The following is an 18,743-nucleotide window of genomic DNA, read 5'->3' as shown; positions in this document are numbered from 1 at the left end:
CAGTCAATATTCCCAAGGCTACCACTCTTTTGACTTCTGGCATCGCAGGTTCCTGTTGCCTGTTTTTAAACTTTATCTAGATGGAATCTTACAATATGTCCTCTTTCGTGTTGGAGCTTTTTTTGTCTGCAAGACTCATCCACGTTATTGCTTGCAGCAGTAATTGATTCCTTTTTTTTATCACTGTCATATTCCAGTGAATTAATATAAACACAATTTATTTATTTATTCTACTGTTGATGGACATCCGCATTATTTCCAGTGTTTGTTATTAATAAAGTGTATGAACCATCTTGAACGTGTGTTTTGGTGAATACATGCACTCATTTCTGTTGGGTATGCACTCTGAAGTGAAATTGCTGGTCACAGCTATGCTCATGTGTGGCTTTTATTAATCCTTCCACTTTTTCCAAAGTGGTTACATCAATTTACACTCTTACCAGAAATGGAGGGAATTCTCATTGCTCTACATCCTTGCCCACTGTTGCTATCATCAGTCCTTTTCATTTTAGCCACTCTGGTGGAGGAAGGCCATGCTTTTATAAACTATGCCTTGGTGCCTTATCATGTGGGTCATGAGTCTTTGGCAATGGAAAGACCAAGAGTTTGCTTCTGATGGAGCTGACATGATACTATTCCCAGGCCTCCAGTGTTGCAGGAAAATGAGGATCTCATGTCTGGACACACAGTGGGTGAAAAAGTGGAGCCTTCCCAATGGATAGAACAGACTCTAACAACTGGCTCATGAATGTGCTTGAGGCAAATGGACCCACTGAGAGAGAAATGGGTCACAGCATAAGGGAGAACTTTCCCCTCTTTGGTCAAAGCCCCAGAGACTTCCAGCAGACGGGTGAATAAGGCCTCATCAACGCCAGTCCACGTTTTGAACCCCAGAGCAGGACTCTTTTAGGTAAGGAAGTGCCCGCCTCATGTAGGAGGTCAGATGTCAGACATCACATTTTGACACCACAGTCACCATATTACGAGCACTTTCTGTCTGCCAGACATAGTGCTTCATACTTTAGAGAATGCAATAGTTAGGACTGTTGGGTTGTAAATAACAGAATCCAACCTGATTATGAATAAAGATTAATTTATTTAAAGGATAGTTCTTTATTCTGAGATTGCCCTTCTTTTCTGGTAGGAGTTAAAAAATTTTATTCCGTTTTATATAACAATGATAAGAGTGGAAGATAATTGCTAATTGTTCTAAGTAAATGTTACATGTAAAGCTCACAAGCTAAGCCATTCCTCTGTCCCCACCAACTAAATTTTTTCTTTTGGGTTGTTTATGGGGCTGAATTTTATTGCCACACGACACCCAGGTGGGAAAGCTACTGCTCCTCACCATTCTCTATAACGGGCATTTTCAACTTTTTATCCAACAAAAGCCCTCAGGTTCTCATCAATATCCTATGGTTTTGCTTTTTTTTTTTTTTTAAAGATTGGCGCCTGAGCTAACATCTGTTGCCAATCTTCTTTTTTTCTTCTTCTCCCCAAAGCCCCCCAAGTACATAGTTGTATATTCTGGTTGTAGGTCCTTCTGGCTCTGCTATGTGAGATGCTGCCTCGGTGTGGCTTGATGAGCAGTGCTAGGTCCACACCCAGGATCTGAAGCAGCAAAGCCCTGGGCTGCCAAGCAGAGCACATGAACTTAACCACTAAGCCATGGGGCTGGCCCCTCAACATCCTTTTTATTAATATAGCAAGAATGGTAGGTGAGCTTGTATGACAGTGATACAATATTATTAACTAAAGTTCATGCTTTATTGAGGTTTCCTTTCTATTTATCTAATGTCCTTTTTCCATTCTAGGATCCTATCTAGGATACCACCTGACACTTAGTCATTATGTCTTATTAAGCTCCTCTTGACTGTGACTGTTTCTGTGTTTCTCCGATTTTTCTTCATTTTGATGACCTTGATAGTTTTGAAGCGTCCAGATCAGATAATTTGTAGAATGCTCCTATATCGGAATTTGTCTGTTTTTCTCATAGTTGAACTGGGGTTATGGATTTGGGGAGGAAGACCAGAGAGGTAAAGTGCCTTTTTTATCACATCATATACAGGAACATCCTATCCACATGATTTATGACTGTTGATATTGACCTCGATCTGGCTGAGGTAGGGTTTGTCAGGTTTCTTCACTGTAAAGTTACTCTTCTCCCCTCCCCCATTCTGCGCTGTGGTCTTTGGAAGGAAGCCACTGTGGACATCCCACATTTAAGGGTGGAGCACCTACATACATTACTTGAATTCTTCTGCACGGAAGATTTGTCTCTTCTTTATTTATTAAATTTTCAATCGTTTATTTATCAATAAGGACACATGGATATTTATTTTATATTTTGTGTTATAATCTGATACTACTTTATTTTGTTGCTCAAATTGTCTAGCTTTGGCTAGTAGAGATCTTTCAGTTGCTCCTGTATCCCTTTGACATACTCCCATCATTGGGGCTTTCTTCTTTAAAAGTACTTCCTTACTTTCCAGCACCACAAGATGCTCCAGGCTCATCTTGTATATTTCCTAGAATCAGCCCTTTCTCCAAGGAGTAAGGCTAATTTTTGAAATACGATTTTATGTTTTAACTAAGGGCCTTAGCTCAAGACAGGTCAAAGTCAGCTAGGAAACATTAGTTTACTAGCGTGTACGTGTTCAACCACCACCACACCCAAACTGTGTGGCTAGTTAGAAAAGATCTGTACACACACTCCAGCCACAAAGCTATTGGCATTCCTGCTTGGTTCCAAGATTCAGACAGCCTGTTATCTTCATTCCTCCTTAAACATTGTTATGAGTGATATAACAGACAGGTTAATTGCAGCTGAGAGAAAACAAACCCAAACATTTTAGCTCCAAATCATCATTGGCATTGTACAAGGAAGAGGATCTGATGATCTGGACATTGCTTTTCAGACCAGCGAGTGCACAGCCCAGGGTACACAGCATCCAGCGAAGGAACAGGCAAAATCAAAGTGCTATCTTACTGGACCAGTAAATTTAATATTTGGAGAGTCAGGGACCAGTTGTTATTTAACGCTAAAGGGGAATAATTTCTCTTTTCAAATTAAAACCAAGTTTGATGATATATGTAAGTTTTACTTAAAAGTAAATGAAGCATACAAATAATTTTGTATTGCTAGGGCTAGCTTCAAGCTACATTTCCATATTTGGAGGGTCCTCTATCACTATTGGTGATTTGATGCAACATTTAAGAAATGTTGACATGACTTCCTAATAGAAATTGGAGTAAGAGTAAATTATCACTAATTGGTGAATAATTGTTTAGGCAACAGTTAAAAACAGTTTATTTTGTTGTTTTGTTCTTGGAAACCAATCATTCAAGAATAGAATTTGCCTCCGGAGAAATGTATAGGTCTTCCCCATTCTCCCTCACTCCATCCCAAAAAAAGAATTGCTAGTCTGGATTGGTCAGTTTCAGGAACCCAGATGTGGGTCTTGTTCCCTTTTGGAATTTCATCACTTGAGATTTCTCTTGCATTTCCAGGCCGTGAGGCTGGAAGGTAATGGGAGCTGCCCAGACTTGGTCAGATCTGGCCATCTAGTTTTTGGGCTTTCCTGTTTTTCTGGATACATCAGTAGTAGTTTCCATTGAGAGTCTACTCTGTCCTGAGAATCGTAGAATGGGCAATCTGGACCAGCTCCAGATTCATATACTATGTATCCAGATTCATATATCAACATATTCTCTTACTTCTCTTTATTGGCTGGCTTTGTCTTCTGAGAACTTGCCTTTCCCTCTACATAAAATGAAAAGAATCAAGCTTTGAGTGTGGGTTTAGGAAGAAATAGGTGTAGGAAGCCTCTTGACCTCTTTTGATCTCTTTGGAACTGACTCTACTTACTGCAAAAGATATCCTACATAGGGTTTAAGTGAATTCAAAGGAGATTGCATTGCACATTGGGGCAAAAGCCTGATAGTAATAAAAAGCAGGTCTTGGCTTTGAGCTCAGGAATTTAATTTGGGGGTGGAGGCAGGGAGAGGGATGTGTTGGCAATGTCAAAACAAGGTTCAAGAATTTGGATTTGGGGTCCATCTTCCAGTGCCAACTGAATACCAACTAGACATGAATCATTACACTACCCAAGTATTTTGTGTAGCAAGAGGTAGTATTTTGTAACGTTATTATAAATAGTCAAAGAAATATATACTGTTCCAATGATTTGTTCTTTGGAAAATTGTTTTTCCTTTCTAAATGAACATGCAGTGACTAAAAATCTTTTGAGAGGACCTATAATAACGGGGCAAATAAAATGTGTGAAACTCATTTCTATCAATGTAAACATTACATCTTTATCAGATGTTCTTGTTTCAATTTATTGTCCTGATTCCAAAGTTCACTTTGGTTGACAAATGGAATACTAGTCAACCTAGGATCTATTTAGAAGGAAGTATCTATTTAGAAGGAAAAGAGCCATTAATAGGTAAACATTTTTGATCAAGAAAAAGAGGAAAGGATGAAATGAAAAAACATCAAGAAAGACTTCCTGGGGGCGATTAGCAGGATAGCGGGAATTATGCATTGGTAAAACATTCACTAATTAAATGGGTTTCAGGTTTTATCAAAAGAATATAATGAAGACAGATAAATTTATCATAATAAAAGCACACTGAGGCCAAAGGTTATAGAGGGAATGTTATGATACAAAAACCAGGAAGTCAGTGCCATGGATGCAATCTCTTGCTCTTCCCTTTCAACAACAATGTCTAACTTTGGTCAGTTTATAGAGGACGAGCCTTTGCTTTAACTGCTGTGATGTGATATATGAAATTCTTTTCTGGTCTAAAAGACAGAATAAAGAATTTAATGGCACATCTGTCCCATGAAATCTTGACAGGGATCCTCTTAACTCATATGAATTAACATGGGGTGGTTTTCAGAAAGATACTGGTAAGCACAGATCATTTTCAAGCACATCATTTAGTGACTGTCTGCCCTCATATATTTGCCTTTCTCCTTTCCCCATCGCTTCCTATTAACTGCCATGTCTCAGTAATATTTTATTTATTTGGTCAATTCATTTACGCTCCCACTAAAGTATAAAAGATAATGTTATTGATTAAATCAAAGGTTCCAAACTGGTGGACTGCAAGGCAAATTCAACCTATAGACATGTTTACTTTGATCCACCTAGATTAAAAAGATATAGAAATATCACATAAAAATTTAAATTTCTGGGTTTCTCTTGATAACTGAGATTTTTCAACAGTAGACCTGAATTTCATGTGACTAGGATCTGCTGGAGCCAAATATTAGAATGCCCCCTTTAGGTAAATCCCATCACTCTCTTTTGCTTACACCCAGCCAGTTTCACTCATTAAATACTACTTGGCCCCTGTAGGCTTGTGAATATGTGAGCCCTGGATTAGACTGGTGTGGGTGGTAGTTGTGGTGTGCATATGTGTCTATGAAGTAAGCATTCAACCAAGATGGCTTAACAAATAGTCCAACCCAAGTGAGTTAAGAGATTGTGATTTGTGTTAATTCATTTCTTCATCATGAATCGGTGGCCTATCAAACAGTAAAATATCCTTTTAGAGATAAACTAAATAGATTTCTAATTACAACTATTATGAAAAGAGAACTTCCTGTATCTACAAAGCTGAATACCAATCCCATGAGACCTGTATCCCTACTTTATTTTCTTTCCTTTTGGGTTTTTTCTTCCCCAAACGTGTCACAGAAAAGTCAGAACATATTTTTTTAAAGAAGATTTATTTTGGATTAAGTGATTTCATGATGCAACATGGTTTTAAACAAAAATAGAGATCAGTATGAAAATAAAACAAATTGTACACATTAAAATATCTTTCCCTCAAAGCATTTTGGAATCATAAAAAAATACAACACAAAAGTCAGGGGTTCAGGTGAGGATAAGAATACAGACTTTCCAGAAAACAAACAACTAGTATACATTTCAAAGTCCCAGGGTCCATTTAATACCACCCACAAATCATTTCCAGGATGTCAACAATCTGCATTATTTCCTTTGAAAAAAAAAAAAAGATGAAATTTAAATATCAGGTGAAATGAGAGCTGTATAATCTTAATGCCAAATAGCAAATACCTCCCATTATTATTCTCTATTAAAAATCATACTGAATAAAGATGACGCCTAAATCAACTCAACAAAAATAAAAACAAAGCTTTTAACTGTGATACATGGTGTAGACACACAATGGGTGGAGTTGGTGAAAAGAAATGGAAAGGCTTAAAAAAATACACCACCTGTGCTCTGCTGAAATCTTAGAAATAAATGTGTTTTTTTTTTACAGAGCCTTAATATTAAAAAGTAAGCATTATTATAAAATTAGATTAATACTTTCAGTAAGAGGCGAGAGAGATGCATGTATTTTTATTTATTTATTTTGGAATGCCTGCATCCCTATTATAAAAACATGTCATCTTATGCACTTTCCAACATATTAACAGCCTCAGATTTTATTTACGAGACCATATAAAGAAAAATAGGCTGTAATAACATCTTTTAGAGCATTAAGGTCCTAAAAGAACATTCAGTTCTGTATGTTTCCTGGTTAATCCTTCCCAGGTATGTCTTGAACATTACCCATCCTTAGTTTACAGGAGGTGATAGTAACCAGAAGTTTACTGATGGTTCCTTCCCCACATCAGTAAGAGCTAATTCAGTTTGAATCATACAACATACCTATCAACACGCCTCAGGGTTGTAATACCTCAAAAGAAAGTTGGATAGAAACATATCACCTGCCCAAGGCCACTAGACGTAAAAAAATCACATATAAATTTAATTTTCGGTGTTCCTCAGAAACCACACAACTAGGGCCTTCCAATTCTGCTGATCTGTTGGATCACGGAAGCCAAATAAACTACCTCGCAGATTAAATCTAAGCAAACGTGTTTTCAGTCTTGATTAACTTCCTGAAAAATTGGAAACCCTGATTAGGTCTCCATTTGCAATTCAGTAACCTGATTCTTAGGTGTTCGCTTTCTAGATTAACAGGGAACATTGAAGTTACCATTAGAAACCATGAAAACGTCCCAAAAGCTATTCTAATGTCGATGAATGTCTGCTAAAAAAACAAATTAAGCATAATAAATATGTCAGGCAACCCCCCCTCCTTTACTTCACATACAAAGTTCAATAATAGTAACAATAATTCTTAAGTTAAAAAGAATCCACAACATAATTTATTGCTAAACTGTCGAATCTCCTGATTAAGCTGTGGTTAGCTTTAATATTTCGGGACTAAATTCTGTTTTGCAATACAGAAAATGTTATCAATCTTCTGAAGTTATAAAATGAGGGTATTTCCTACCAGGTAGATTATTAGGCAATGAATGCCCTCATTGGGCAGCACGGCATCCTCTTCTCAGTCAGAAACCAAATTGAAGTGTAGGTTCCTACCCCACCAGCAAGCCCTAAGATGATCCTTCCACCCTTGTTTTAACTTTCCCGCTGCTACAGTCCTGTCTTTACCATCCCTGTACCCCTTCTGGCCCAGACAGCTGTGATATGGGTCCCTCACACACACTCACTCTGTACCTTGTGCCAGCCCCTCGGAATGCAGTTACCTCCTGAATCTTGACAGTTGGTCAATAATTAGCATTACATTCTCGGGGGGAGGCACAACTGCTGGGTTCCCCAGCTCTGCTTTTTGTGTTTATCAGCCTTCTGGTGGACAGCAGTTGGCCTTAAGCCACAACTGAGAAAGCTTTCCTGTCTCTGGCATTCCTTTGCCTTCGTGAGAGAAAAAAAAAATCTATCTGGAGAACACAAACTAGAAAGGTAATAGGTTTTGCAAACTTAGCAATTAATAGTGACATTCTCATTCATTTAAACTCAAATTTTATGGAAGGAAGGTGTCAATGATCCAGTGTTTTCACTTGTCAACTAGATCAGAAAGCAGCTAAGAGAGAACAAAAGGGCCTGAAACTCAGACTCAGTTTGGGATTGGGCCACATTCTTCATTTGCATGTTTTCACTATGCGGGGTTACAGGGACCTTTTAGTGATGGTATAGCATCATTTCACCTGCCTTGGGCATTTCCTGAATGGGGTTAAATTGGAAAGACTTTTGGACTCTTCATTATAAGATGTTTGCCTTAGTTAGAAGTGGTCAAATCGTAAGCACAATTTGTGCAGAAAGAAAGAAAGAAAGAAAGAAAATGGACGAATGTGAGGAGGACAGAGTGGAAAAGAGAACGTGCAGTGGTTCCTTCATCCACATCCCTGGAACTCAGCTATTAGGACTTTCTAGAATCCATCCTTATTAAAAATTAAACGAAATAAGGCTTCTGATTAAAGTGTTTTCATTATTTTGCTTCCAAATAATATTTGAGAAAACTAAACGACTACACTATATAAATCCATGAAAAACCATCAAATTTTGTATTCCATTTTTAATTTCCCATAACAAGTGGTAAAATGCAAGTATTAAGTCTATGAGGAGTTTTTCCATGAATATGCTAATTTCTTCATGGATTTTTCAGAGGGTGTCACTTCTTAAGAGCGTTTGAAAAAATGAGAGTTTGGGTAGATGAAGCATCTTGCAAAATTCACTGTACGTGGAATATGATGGTAGAAACATTAGTCTCCACATTTCTCGAGATGAAACCTAGAATTGTCACTATAAAGTACTGAAACTGATCTCACAGCCATCCAGGAAAATCAGCCTCAACTCAAACGGGACTTGATACCTTCTGCCCTACAAAGCACGTGAGGAGCAAGAGACGATGCACCTGAAAGCACTTTGAACTCTAAAGCGTTATACAAACATATGCTACCATTACTGTCAATCATCTGAATGTAGTTTTACCACTTCTGATTGTTATGCAGGTGAAGCAGATTTTCCTTCATTTATTACAAAATTTCTACTAAATTATAAACACAACATATGCTAGAAAATTGAGACCGTACTTCTTTAACCAAGATCCATTCATTTTGTACACAAGAAAATCTGACCCCAGAAGTGGGGTGGGCTCAAAGACTGGGATTTTTCACACTGAAAACTGAAGGTACACTGCAGAGCAGACGAAAGGAAACAGGGAAACTACTAAACTTAATTTTGGCATTTCTTCGATAATTTGAAGATCCTGAGTTGCTCCTTCATGGTTCAGCTCCCCACCTGCACACTTTAAACCCTCGTCTGTAAATGCACCTTGGGCTTCAACACTTGATCAGTATCGACACACATGTCATTAGTTACCAACAGAAAGAGCATTTATATTTTGGATTTTTTTTTTTGCCACAGTATCTCTCATATATAAAGCCTTCAGTGGATCTCCCAGACGGAGCGAGATGTTCTCTCCTCATTCCTTGATTGTAGAACATATCAAATTTTACGGAAAATACTTTTTTGAACCTTGGTGTCTACTCCACTAGACTGTGAGCTTCTCAAGGGGAGATTTTGAATCTTGTAGTTCCATCATCAAACACAGTGGCCGGCACAGAGTGAATGCCAATAACGTGTCTCTTCTCTCATTTAAGAGACTTTCTGCAAACATATATGATGTATCATGACTGTCTTTTAGACTATAAGACAGTAGAGCATAAGCATCACTTATGAATTTCTTAAACAAGACAAGACCATACAGCCAAGTTATCTAGGTCCACAGTCCAGAAGAAAGTATTTATGGATATTTCTATTTGTAGAGGACATTAAAGTCTAATTTAGTCTGTGGAAATGCTATTCAATATTTTATATAGTTACTATTGGATTTTTTTGTTTCACTAATGAAGAATAATAGATCAGGTATGATGGTGATCTGATACGCTAAGTACATCTTTGATAATTCCCAATTCGGAGAACAGTGGCAACGAAACGATTACACTGTTATTTGGGAAGTTCAATGCCTCAGCAAAGAACTATATTTGTTAGAAATAATTACAGACACGTTTTATTTCAAATCTCTTTTACCTAACAATGTGGGTTATGGTAACAAAGTATCACAAACCGAAATGAAGGCTAACATGGTCTATGAATGTATTTTTGAAAGAAACGCAACCTTCTATATCAGCTGCTTAGAGAATGCTAGCTCTGAAACATCTTAGATACCATCAAAAATGTATTTTTTAAAAAAGTATATTACATTATTTTTCCTGATAATGAAAAAAAATGCAAACAAGTAAAAATAGTTTACAAAATTAAATATATACTTACATTCATGATCAGTAAGTACAAACTAACATTTCCAATTAAAGTTGTTTTTTCTCTTCACTTTTCTTATGGTTCCATTACAGTGCACAGATAAATCTTCCTTTCTTATTTCCAGATTTCTGTAACCATTTTTTTCGGAACATTTCCCCACACTTCAGTATCTGCCTTTCGTGCAGGAATGCAACACGAGTGGTATTCCTCTTGAGGGTCCCGATAGTAAACATAGCTTAACCAACAGGAGAGCAATCAGTTCTTACAACCACCTATGAAAACCATGCATATGACCTCTATAAAGTGTAAGCTTGCCAACATCCCATAATAGGAATTCCATGGCTACTCATAAATATAATTCTCAAAGAAGTAGTTGGGCAATGCCTGTAAAACCAGAGGCTGGCAAACCAAATGTTAATCCAAGGCTTTTATTACCCACAATTTAACTTTACTCTGTTGAACATCTGATTAGTTATGGCCATAAGTCAAGAAATAAACAGTGATGTGGAGGAACCCCCAAAACAATAAAAATGAAGGACACCCTCTGATAAAACTGAGCGGAAACAACATTAGTGATGTCATGCAGTTTCTGAGATACCATAGAAAAATTGTTTCTCAACATTGATAAGAAAATTATGCATCAGTGAAAATGCAAGCTTATAAATATAGGACTGAGAGTTTCAATTTGTAATGTCTTCATTGATAAGGGAAAATGGAATTTTTATTACTAAAGAGAGCTGATCTTGGGTGTTGCAGATGGCTCCATAACTGAGCTTAGTGTTTCATGATGCTGTACAAATAAAAAGCAGTGGGGGAAATACGAAATATCTGTATTAAATGCCATCCTGTAAAGTATTTGATGGATGGAAGAGAGTCTAATGCATTTTAAATAAATGCACATCATACTATCACATATAGTGAGTCTTAAAAAATTATTACTTAGATGCACAGTCCTTGTAGTGTAGACATGGCACTGTGAAGGAAGATTGATTTAGAAGCTGTTTTCTATTATACTTGTCAAGTGATGGAATTGCTTTTAGCCATATTGTATTGTCCCTTCAACTTTGGTACATTCAGTGCAAAATATTTCGGGGAATTTTTTTGTACCTTTATAAAAATAAAAGGCCCTTTTGTTCCCTGGAGAGTGCTTAAAAGGATACGTACTAGCATGATGCCCGAGTAAGCATGGAACGTGAAAATGGAACAGGTGATACGTACAGGATGATAGGTAGGTTCTTATATACATCTTAAAGAACATAAGGAACCTATAAAAAATAAACAAAACTCACTGTGTACTTTTTCCTGATATGCTGTGATTAATTGCTAGTTATTTTAAAATTGTTTTCATGCATTATAAAGCATAAACTCTGTCATTAGTAATTCATTGTATAACAGTTTGTCTTCAGCCAAAATTACATACATATCACTTTGCATATACATTGTCACAGACCACCTTATTGCAAATCTTTAAAGTTACCTCATATTGACTTGGTTTCATTTTCACTCATGTTCCTTGAAAGCTGAAACCTATGGTGCACACCATGCAGGCACTCATAAGCAAGAAAATGAATATTGTTATAATTTAGGGCTTAAATGAATATACTTTCAGGAAATATATTTGTTTTTATTATATTATTTAACTTGCACTAATTTGGAGATTGGGCCAAGTGCTGCCAGTTTGGCTTGAACCACGTTCAAAGATTAAGTTTCAAGATTCTCCTGAGTCCCTCAAAGTGACCATGGAGCTGATCGTGTAGAGGTCCATCTTTGTCTTGGAACGAAACAAATGGAAAAAGTTTGGCAGTCAAGAACTGTTGATTGAAAGACTGTTGGGTTGTTCCCTGGGCATCAAGCTCACCCAAATCCTTCCAGGAGGACCCATCGCCACTATCCAGCCCCCAAATGAGACAGAGCACGTGTTCCTGGAAGGTAACAGCACTCAGCTTTACTCTAACGGAAGTGTACGCTTGAAACTTCCCATGGTCAGCCATTCTTCTAGAGGGCAGCTCCTGACATCGCCTGTCCATCCGGAGCTGGGCATTGTGTGTCCAGGTCACTCAAGTCCAAAGGTACTGGTCTCTTCGACTGCCGTCAAGAGTTTTTCATAAAGCATGGAGAAGGATGGGTACGGGGGGAGATCCAGACGGTTGAAACAAGTGTGAGCTCTGCAAACAGAATCAGTACATAGTTTAGATGCTGTGAGCGAAACAAGATTGTGTGTGTGTGTGTGTGTGCGCGCGTGCATGCTGGTCTTTCATAGTCAAATTGATTTGTGGCCAATTTTCACACTCCTTTTGGAAAAAACTTGAAAACATTTTGACTTAAAAAATTTAGAATCGAATTTCTCTAAGGAAAATGGGATATTTAAAAAATATTTTCTTTACATTTTCACGACCATTTACAATCCATATTACACACATATTACTATTTCTTTAGTTGTCCAAGAATTACACAAAGGCAAGTTTGGGTTTTTTCGTTTCTCTTTTGATGTTGGATTTTTTTCTAAAAACAAGATGTGAATATAAGCTCTTGCAAAGGGGTTCATTTTCAGAGTTGCCATGTGTCCAGAAGTCTCTCTGATCATCTATGGTTTTGAATTTTTTCATTTTGTTGGGCAAAGAAGAGCACCAACTGTCTCTGGAGACCCGCCTCCTGGCGTAGAGTCCTGGGAAATTCCCTGGCTGGACTTCCCTGTCGAAGTCAGTAGACCATTGTTGCTTCTTTGAATCCTATAATCTGCTTTCTCCTAATTCATAATGCAAAATAATGGCCATTTAAATCATTACATTAAGTATTCTTTTTTAGAAATGCTCCCCCTTTTGCCAAGACAGGAAAAAAATATGCTTTCCTGTTATTTGCACCCGAATCACAATAAAAAACAGACAGTCTCTAAATAGTACATCTTATCAGGAAGTAAATCTGCACTTTTGACATGGAATGGGAAGCATTTACTCTGAATGTACAACAGCTTGTCTGTGGGAGCTAAATAACTTTGACCTTAAAAAATGCTCCTGAATTAATATGAAATTTTTAGGGGTTATGATTATTAAAGGACTATTGTGACAAAGTCACATGTTTAAAGTTTCCTTCTTATACGTCACTTTACTACTTATGAAGTAAACAGAGCTGTATTCCTAGATGGAGGGAGCATCATGGGAGGATCGAGGTGTGGAGTCGGACACACTTGGGTTTGAAGTCCGGCTCTACCAACCAGCTGTGTGATCTGGAGTGAGTTACTAAAACTGAGCCTCAATTTCTCACCTGCAAAATGGGAATAATACCATTTGTCTCAGAGGATGAGAGGATTAAATGAAATAACAGAAACATGCTTAATGCAATGCCTGGCTCATAGTGTCTGACCAATTAACACGGGGTGTACTGTAAGCTACACTTAATTACCATCAAAAAGATTTACTTTAATTGCCTTCATTAAAATGCCAAAAGATAATAATGCCCCATGGAAACTATGAGATAACAAAGAGATAATAAAGCAGGTGTGTGGCCACATGGCTTATTAGAAACAGGGATGCGAAAGGGCTCTGCTATACTATTATAAGAATACCAGTTTTAGGACACAGATGATACTGGCTCAGAGTTTATGACTCTTCTTATTACAAACTCTGGAATATATGGGGGGAAATCATTTAATTAATCTTCACAGCCGAACACTTTTTAAAAATATAATACACATTTCAGAATTGCATTTAATATAATTCTTATTATACCTTCCTAACACTGGAACTTCAACTTGGGCCTCAAGGAAAACACTTTATTTTAAAAAAACTGAACTAGCATACTAAAAGACAGTCCTAGGAATGGTTTAAAATCTATCTAGTGTGAAACATTGGAATAGAAATATCCAATGAAGACTTCATCTCCATTCTAAGGAAAGTCAAGGAAGAAGAAGAGAGGTGAAATATGTTTGGAACATAATTATATTCCAGACTTTGTGTGTTACACACGACATTCATTATCCCACTAGACTCAAAGATGGTACTTCTTTTAAAAGACATTTGTAAGTTTCCATTTCTTTGGTTACCAACAAGAGTCAGGATCTCCCCCCAAGTCAGCTTGCTTGTTACAATTCTTTGTGATCTACATGTTCAGCTCCTTTGCCTATTTATCTTTTCTTTAAAAGAATTTTTATTGTGATAAAACACACATCACATAAAATTTAGCTTATTAAACACTTTTAAATTCACAGTTCGGTGGCATTAAGTACACTCACGTTGTTCTGCAACCATCACCACCATCCATCTCCAGAACTAGTGCATCCCCAAACCGAAACTCTGCACCCACTGAACACGAACTCGCATCTCCCCCTATCCATGCAACCACCACTCTGTTTTCTCTCTCTCTGATTTTGACTACACCAGGTACCTCATATACGTGGAATCACATAATGCTTGTCCTTTGTGACTGGCTTATTTCACTGAGCGTAATGTTTTCAAGATTCATGTTGTACCACGGGTCAGAATTTGCTTTCTTTTTAAGGCTGAATAACATTCCATTGTACGTACACAGCACATTTTGTTAATTTATTCATCCACTGACAGACGCTTGGGTTGTTTCTACCTTTGGCTATTATAAATAACGCTGTTATGAACATTGGTGTACGAATATCTGTTTGAGTCCCTGCTTTCAATTCTTTGGGGTATATAACTGGTAGTGGAATTGCTGGATCATATGGTAATTCTTTTTTGTTGTTGTTGTGTTTTGCTGAGGAAGATTCTCCCTGAGCTAACATCTGTTGCCAATCTTCCTCCTTTTTTTTTCTTGAGGAAGACTAGCCCTGATGAACATCTGTGCCATCTTCATCTATTCTGTACATGGGACACTGCCACAGCATGGCTGATTGAGTGGTGTAGGTGTGCACCTGGGATCTGAACCCGTGAACCCGGGCCACTGAAGCAGAGCGTGCTGAACTTAACCACCACGCCACAGGGCTGGCCCCATGGTAATTCTATTTTTAACTTTTTAAGGAACTGCCATACTGTTTTCCATAGTGGCGGAACCATTTTACATTCCCACCAGCAGTACACAAAGGTTCCAATTTCTCTATATCCTTACCAACACTTATTTTTTGTTTCTTGTTAATAGCCATCCTAATGAATGTGAAGTCCATTTACCTTTTAAAACTTTAGAATTTCCTACTATTTGTACAAATACTACAAAATAAAGAGATTAACTCTTTTATTATCTCCCACTAATCTCTTCCAGCTTGTTCACATTTTTATTTATGTATTTTATTTACAGAGCAATGTTAATCTGGTTACTTGTCTTCCGTTTCTGACACATTTTCTTTTTCTCTTCAGTGTGTTGCTATAAGAAACATGTTGAAAGTGTGATTTCTATTGTTTATACCTGATGAAGGTCTTTGGCCTTTTTTTTCTTCTGGGAGTGCTGATGTATTAAGGAGTGTGATAGGTCAACTTTTGAGACAACTCTTCTTAAAGGAGGAACTCATTTTACATAGCTGTGATCTTGAACAGGTATGTGTGAATTCTGTTGTGTGAACTGAATCATATTGGGTGAACTAGGAAATAAAAGGAATTCGAGATGACTCTTCCTCTGGGTAAGCAATAGTCCCTAATTAATGTTTTATTTGCTTAGGACAGGATACAACTCTAGGTACAATGTATCTATCACACCCTAGTTATGCCTGTTCCTTCCCTCTTGACAACCACATACTTTCTCTTAACCGCAGGTTAATTTTCAGCGAATCAAGAATTAACGAAAGGCCGCATACGTGGGAATGAGACTTCATAAACAGAATGTTTGAAGTCCCCAATTAACCTCTTGCACATACTTATATTGAGTGCTGAGTTTTAACTCCTTGTGGTCTTGCGGTAGGCAGAATTCTAAAAAGACCCACCATCACCCATGCCTTTGTGTAATCCCCATCTCTTGAGGGTGAGTGGGACCTGTAACTCACTACTAACCAATGGAATATGGCAAAGGTGAAGGTATGCTGCAGATGTAATTAAAGTCCCTAATCAGTTAATTTTATATTAATTCAAAAGGGGAGATTATCCTGGGTGGGCCTCACCTAATTAGGTGAGACCATTAAGAAAGCATCTGGGGTCAGAGACTCTCACTGTTGCTGGATTGAAGAAGGAAGCTGCCATGAATCCTACAGCGGCAAGGCATGAATTCTGCCCACAACCTAAGGGAGCCTGGAAGTGCGTCCTTCCCTAGCTGAGCCTCTAGGTGAGAATGCCGTCCAGCTGGCACCTTGATTTCAGCCTGCGAGATGCTGAGCAAAAGACCCAGCTTAACCTAGTCAAGCTGTGCCTGGATTCCTGACCCACACAAACAGTAATTCAAGAATTGTATGTTGTTTTAAGCTGCTAAATTTGTGGTAATTTGTGTTGCAGCAACAGAAAACTACTACACATCTCGAGGTAGTAAAACCATTCAAGAAAAGATGGCAAGTGTAGTAAACGTGACATAGTAGGCCCACCCTTATCAAGGGCAGGCAGTGGGGCAAAGCTGGGAGCAAGTAGGTGTCCTTTCATTCTTCCAGCTTTCTGAGCAGAGAAACAGGAACTCAGCATGTCTCTTCGCAGTTTCTGTAGTCTCTTATGCAGTAAATCCACAAGCCTGGGAAGTCTTTTCTCTACAGATTCAGTTCTCAACACAAAGGAACACCCTTTTCTGATCCTCTTCAGTCATAAGACATGAGCACCAGTACTGATCCATAATGTAAGGCTATCACTGCTTCCTGAATGCCATCTGGTTACGTAACAGCTGGTTACCATAACAGAACTTGCCTTCTCAATAAACTGAGCAGCTCCTCCAGAAAATGTTTCATGGGGATGGAGAAAGTATATATCGTGGAGGGGGAAACTGTGCAGAAAGATTAAATAGTTTTCCCAAGGTCAAAGCTGAGTCAGTGGCCAAATCAAGAACAGGACCTGAACCTTGGGTTCTTAGGGGAAGTCCAACATTAAATCGAAAGCAGAGAGACTGATGCTCGTCGGCTCTGTTTTTTCACTTTTGGAAGTGTGAGCGTCAATTTCATCCCAACCCTGTCTACGAACTGCTAGTCCTCAACATCCTACCAGATTACATACATTTTGAGGACAGGGATTGGCAAAGAAAACTTCAAATATTTTTTAAATGAATGACAATCATAGCATGCAACAGCTCTGGGGAAAATGGTCCAGGTTGGATCAGTCCAGAAAACTCTGGGAGATACCAGGGGATTTTTAGGTGGTCAAACCATCTGGTTCTCTCTGAGGCTCACCAGGAAGCAGAGATGCTCAGAGGGATATGCTGGAGGGCATCAGCATCACCCAAGGAGCTGGTTTACGATGGAGAGTTTCGGCGGCACCCCCTGAAATTCCAGTTCAGAAGTTTGGGGTGAGCCTAGGAATCTGCATTTTAACCATCACTCCAGGTGAGTCTGTTGCAGGTGGCCTCCACTATTGGAGAGACATCAAGTGGACTAGAAACCTACTAGATATCTACACTGGCTATCTGCACCAGCGTTTTGTGTGCTTGCAAACATTTCAAAACTCCTTATAAACAAGACAGCATTGCTAATGAGGAAATTGAGGAATAGCGTGGTTACATAACTTGCCCAATATTTACCATCAACTTGCTGTAAGAGCCAAGAACAGGAAAAAAAAAAAAAAAGCAAAACAAAACACAATCCTCTGAGGCTTTTCACACCCCCTCTCCCGCCCCATTCCATGTCCTAAGAAAACTCCAGCAGAAAATAACAGGAGGGCCCTTGGACTGTGTTGATATTGGCAGCAAAAGCACATCCAGTTATTCAGTCTCAATAAAAGAACATTTTTTGAATCTTTCAAAGCCAGCCACACTAAGGCTATAACGAGTTTACCTCATTTAAATCTATGCAGCAGAACCACTCAAGGAAGGCAGGCCTAAACCCATCCTTGGGAAATCAAGCTGGCGTCAATATAAACAAGATTTAAAAGCCCTCCAGACATCTGGTCTGACTTAATAGATCTCTTGGTGTTTTCTGGACTCTTTAAATGTTAACCAGGAGGTCACATGCTTACCTTCTCTTCTTTCCTATAGATAGACAAGTCATTTATCCAAATCAAATAAGCCAGAAGTATCACAGTTATATCTCAATTTTCATAAATCGATTAATTGATTAATGTATTTCTGTGTGTGTATTTATTTATTAATTTATTCCCCATTTTCCCAGAAGTGATTTTTGGTAGCTTATAAGGACTCAAAATATAAGACAAAGAAGAAATTACAAACAGGATCTTAAATTAAGCTGAGAGAGATGGAGAAAACCATGGGCCTCATTTTGCCTTAACAGATGTAGTCCTAGAAAGAAAATATATTTGGATCTAATAAATTTTTGTTATTTGCATTATAATTTAGAAAGTGTTTTATCAATACTTTCTCTTTTTTTCAATGGGCAGTGGTGCCTAATCCTTCAGACTTCGGTTTCCTTACTCCTATTCCCCCTCTGCATCAAGTAATTAATAAATCAAAAGCAAATACTTAAATGCATTCTGGAAGATTCCTAAGAGACCTTGGAACATATCACTTTTTAATGTCAAGATTTCTTTGGAAATGTGAGTATTCCTGACCTAAAATTTA

At 38.0% G+C, this 18,743-nt stretch overlaps 1 protein-coding gene across 4 annotated transcripts in view; it reads right to left on the bottom strand.

The window, feature by feature from the left end:
- Positions 1 to 10,566: 10,566 nt before the first annotated feature.
- Positions 10,567 to 18,743, bottom strand: part of LOC124233480 (E3 ubiquitin-protein ligase HECW2) — a 218,417-nt gene continuing 210,240 nt past the window's right edge. For all 4 annotated transcript variants that reach the window (XM_046650597.1, XM_046650601.1, XM_046650600.1 and 1 more), the window contains exon 28: positions 10,567 to 12,319. In XM_046650597.1, coding sequence (XP_046506553.1) covers positions 12,208 to 12,319 — 112 coding nt within the window. In that variant the 3' untranslated portion in view covers positions 10,567 to 12,207. The remainder of the gene's footprint in view (positions 12,320 to 18,743) is intronic.

The sequence above is a fragment of the Equus quagga genome, unplaced genomic scaffold, assembly GCF_021613505.1.
Source record: "Equus quagga isolate Etosha38 unplaced genomic scaffold, UCLA_HA_Equagga_1.0 203_RagTag, whole genome shotgun sequence".
NCBI classification, from domain to species: domain Eukaryota; kingdom Metazoa; phylum Chordata; class Mammalia; order Perissodactyla; family Equidae; genus Equus; species Equus quagga.
This window is presented reverse-complemented; position numbering and strand designations above follow the sequence as displayed.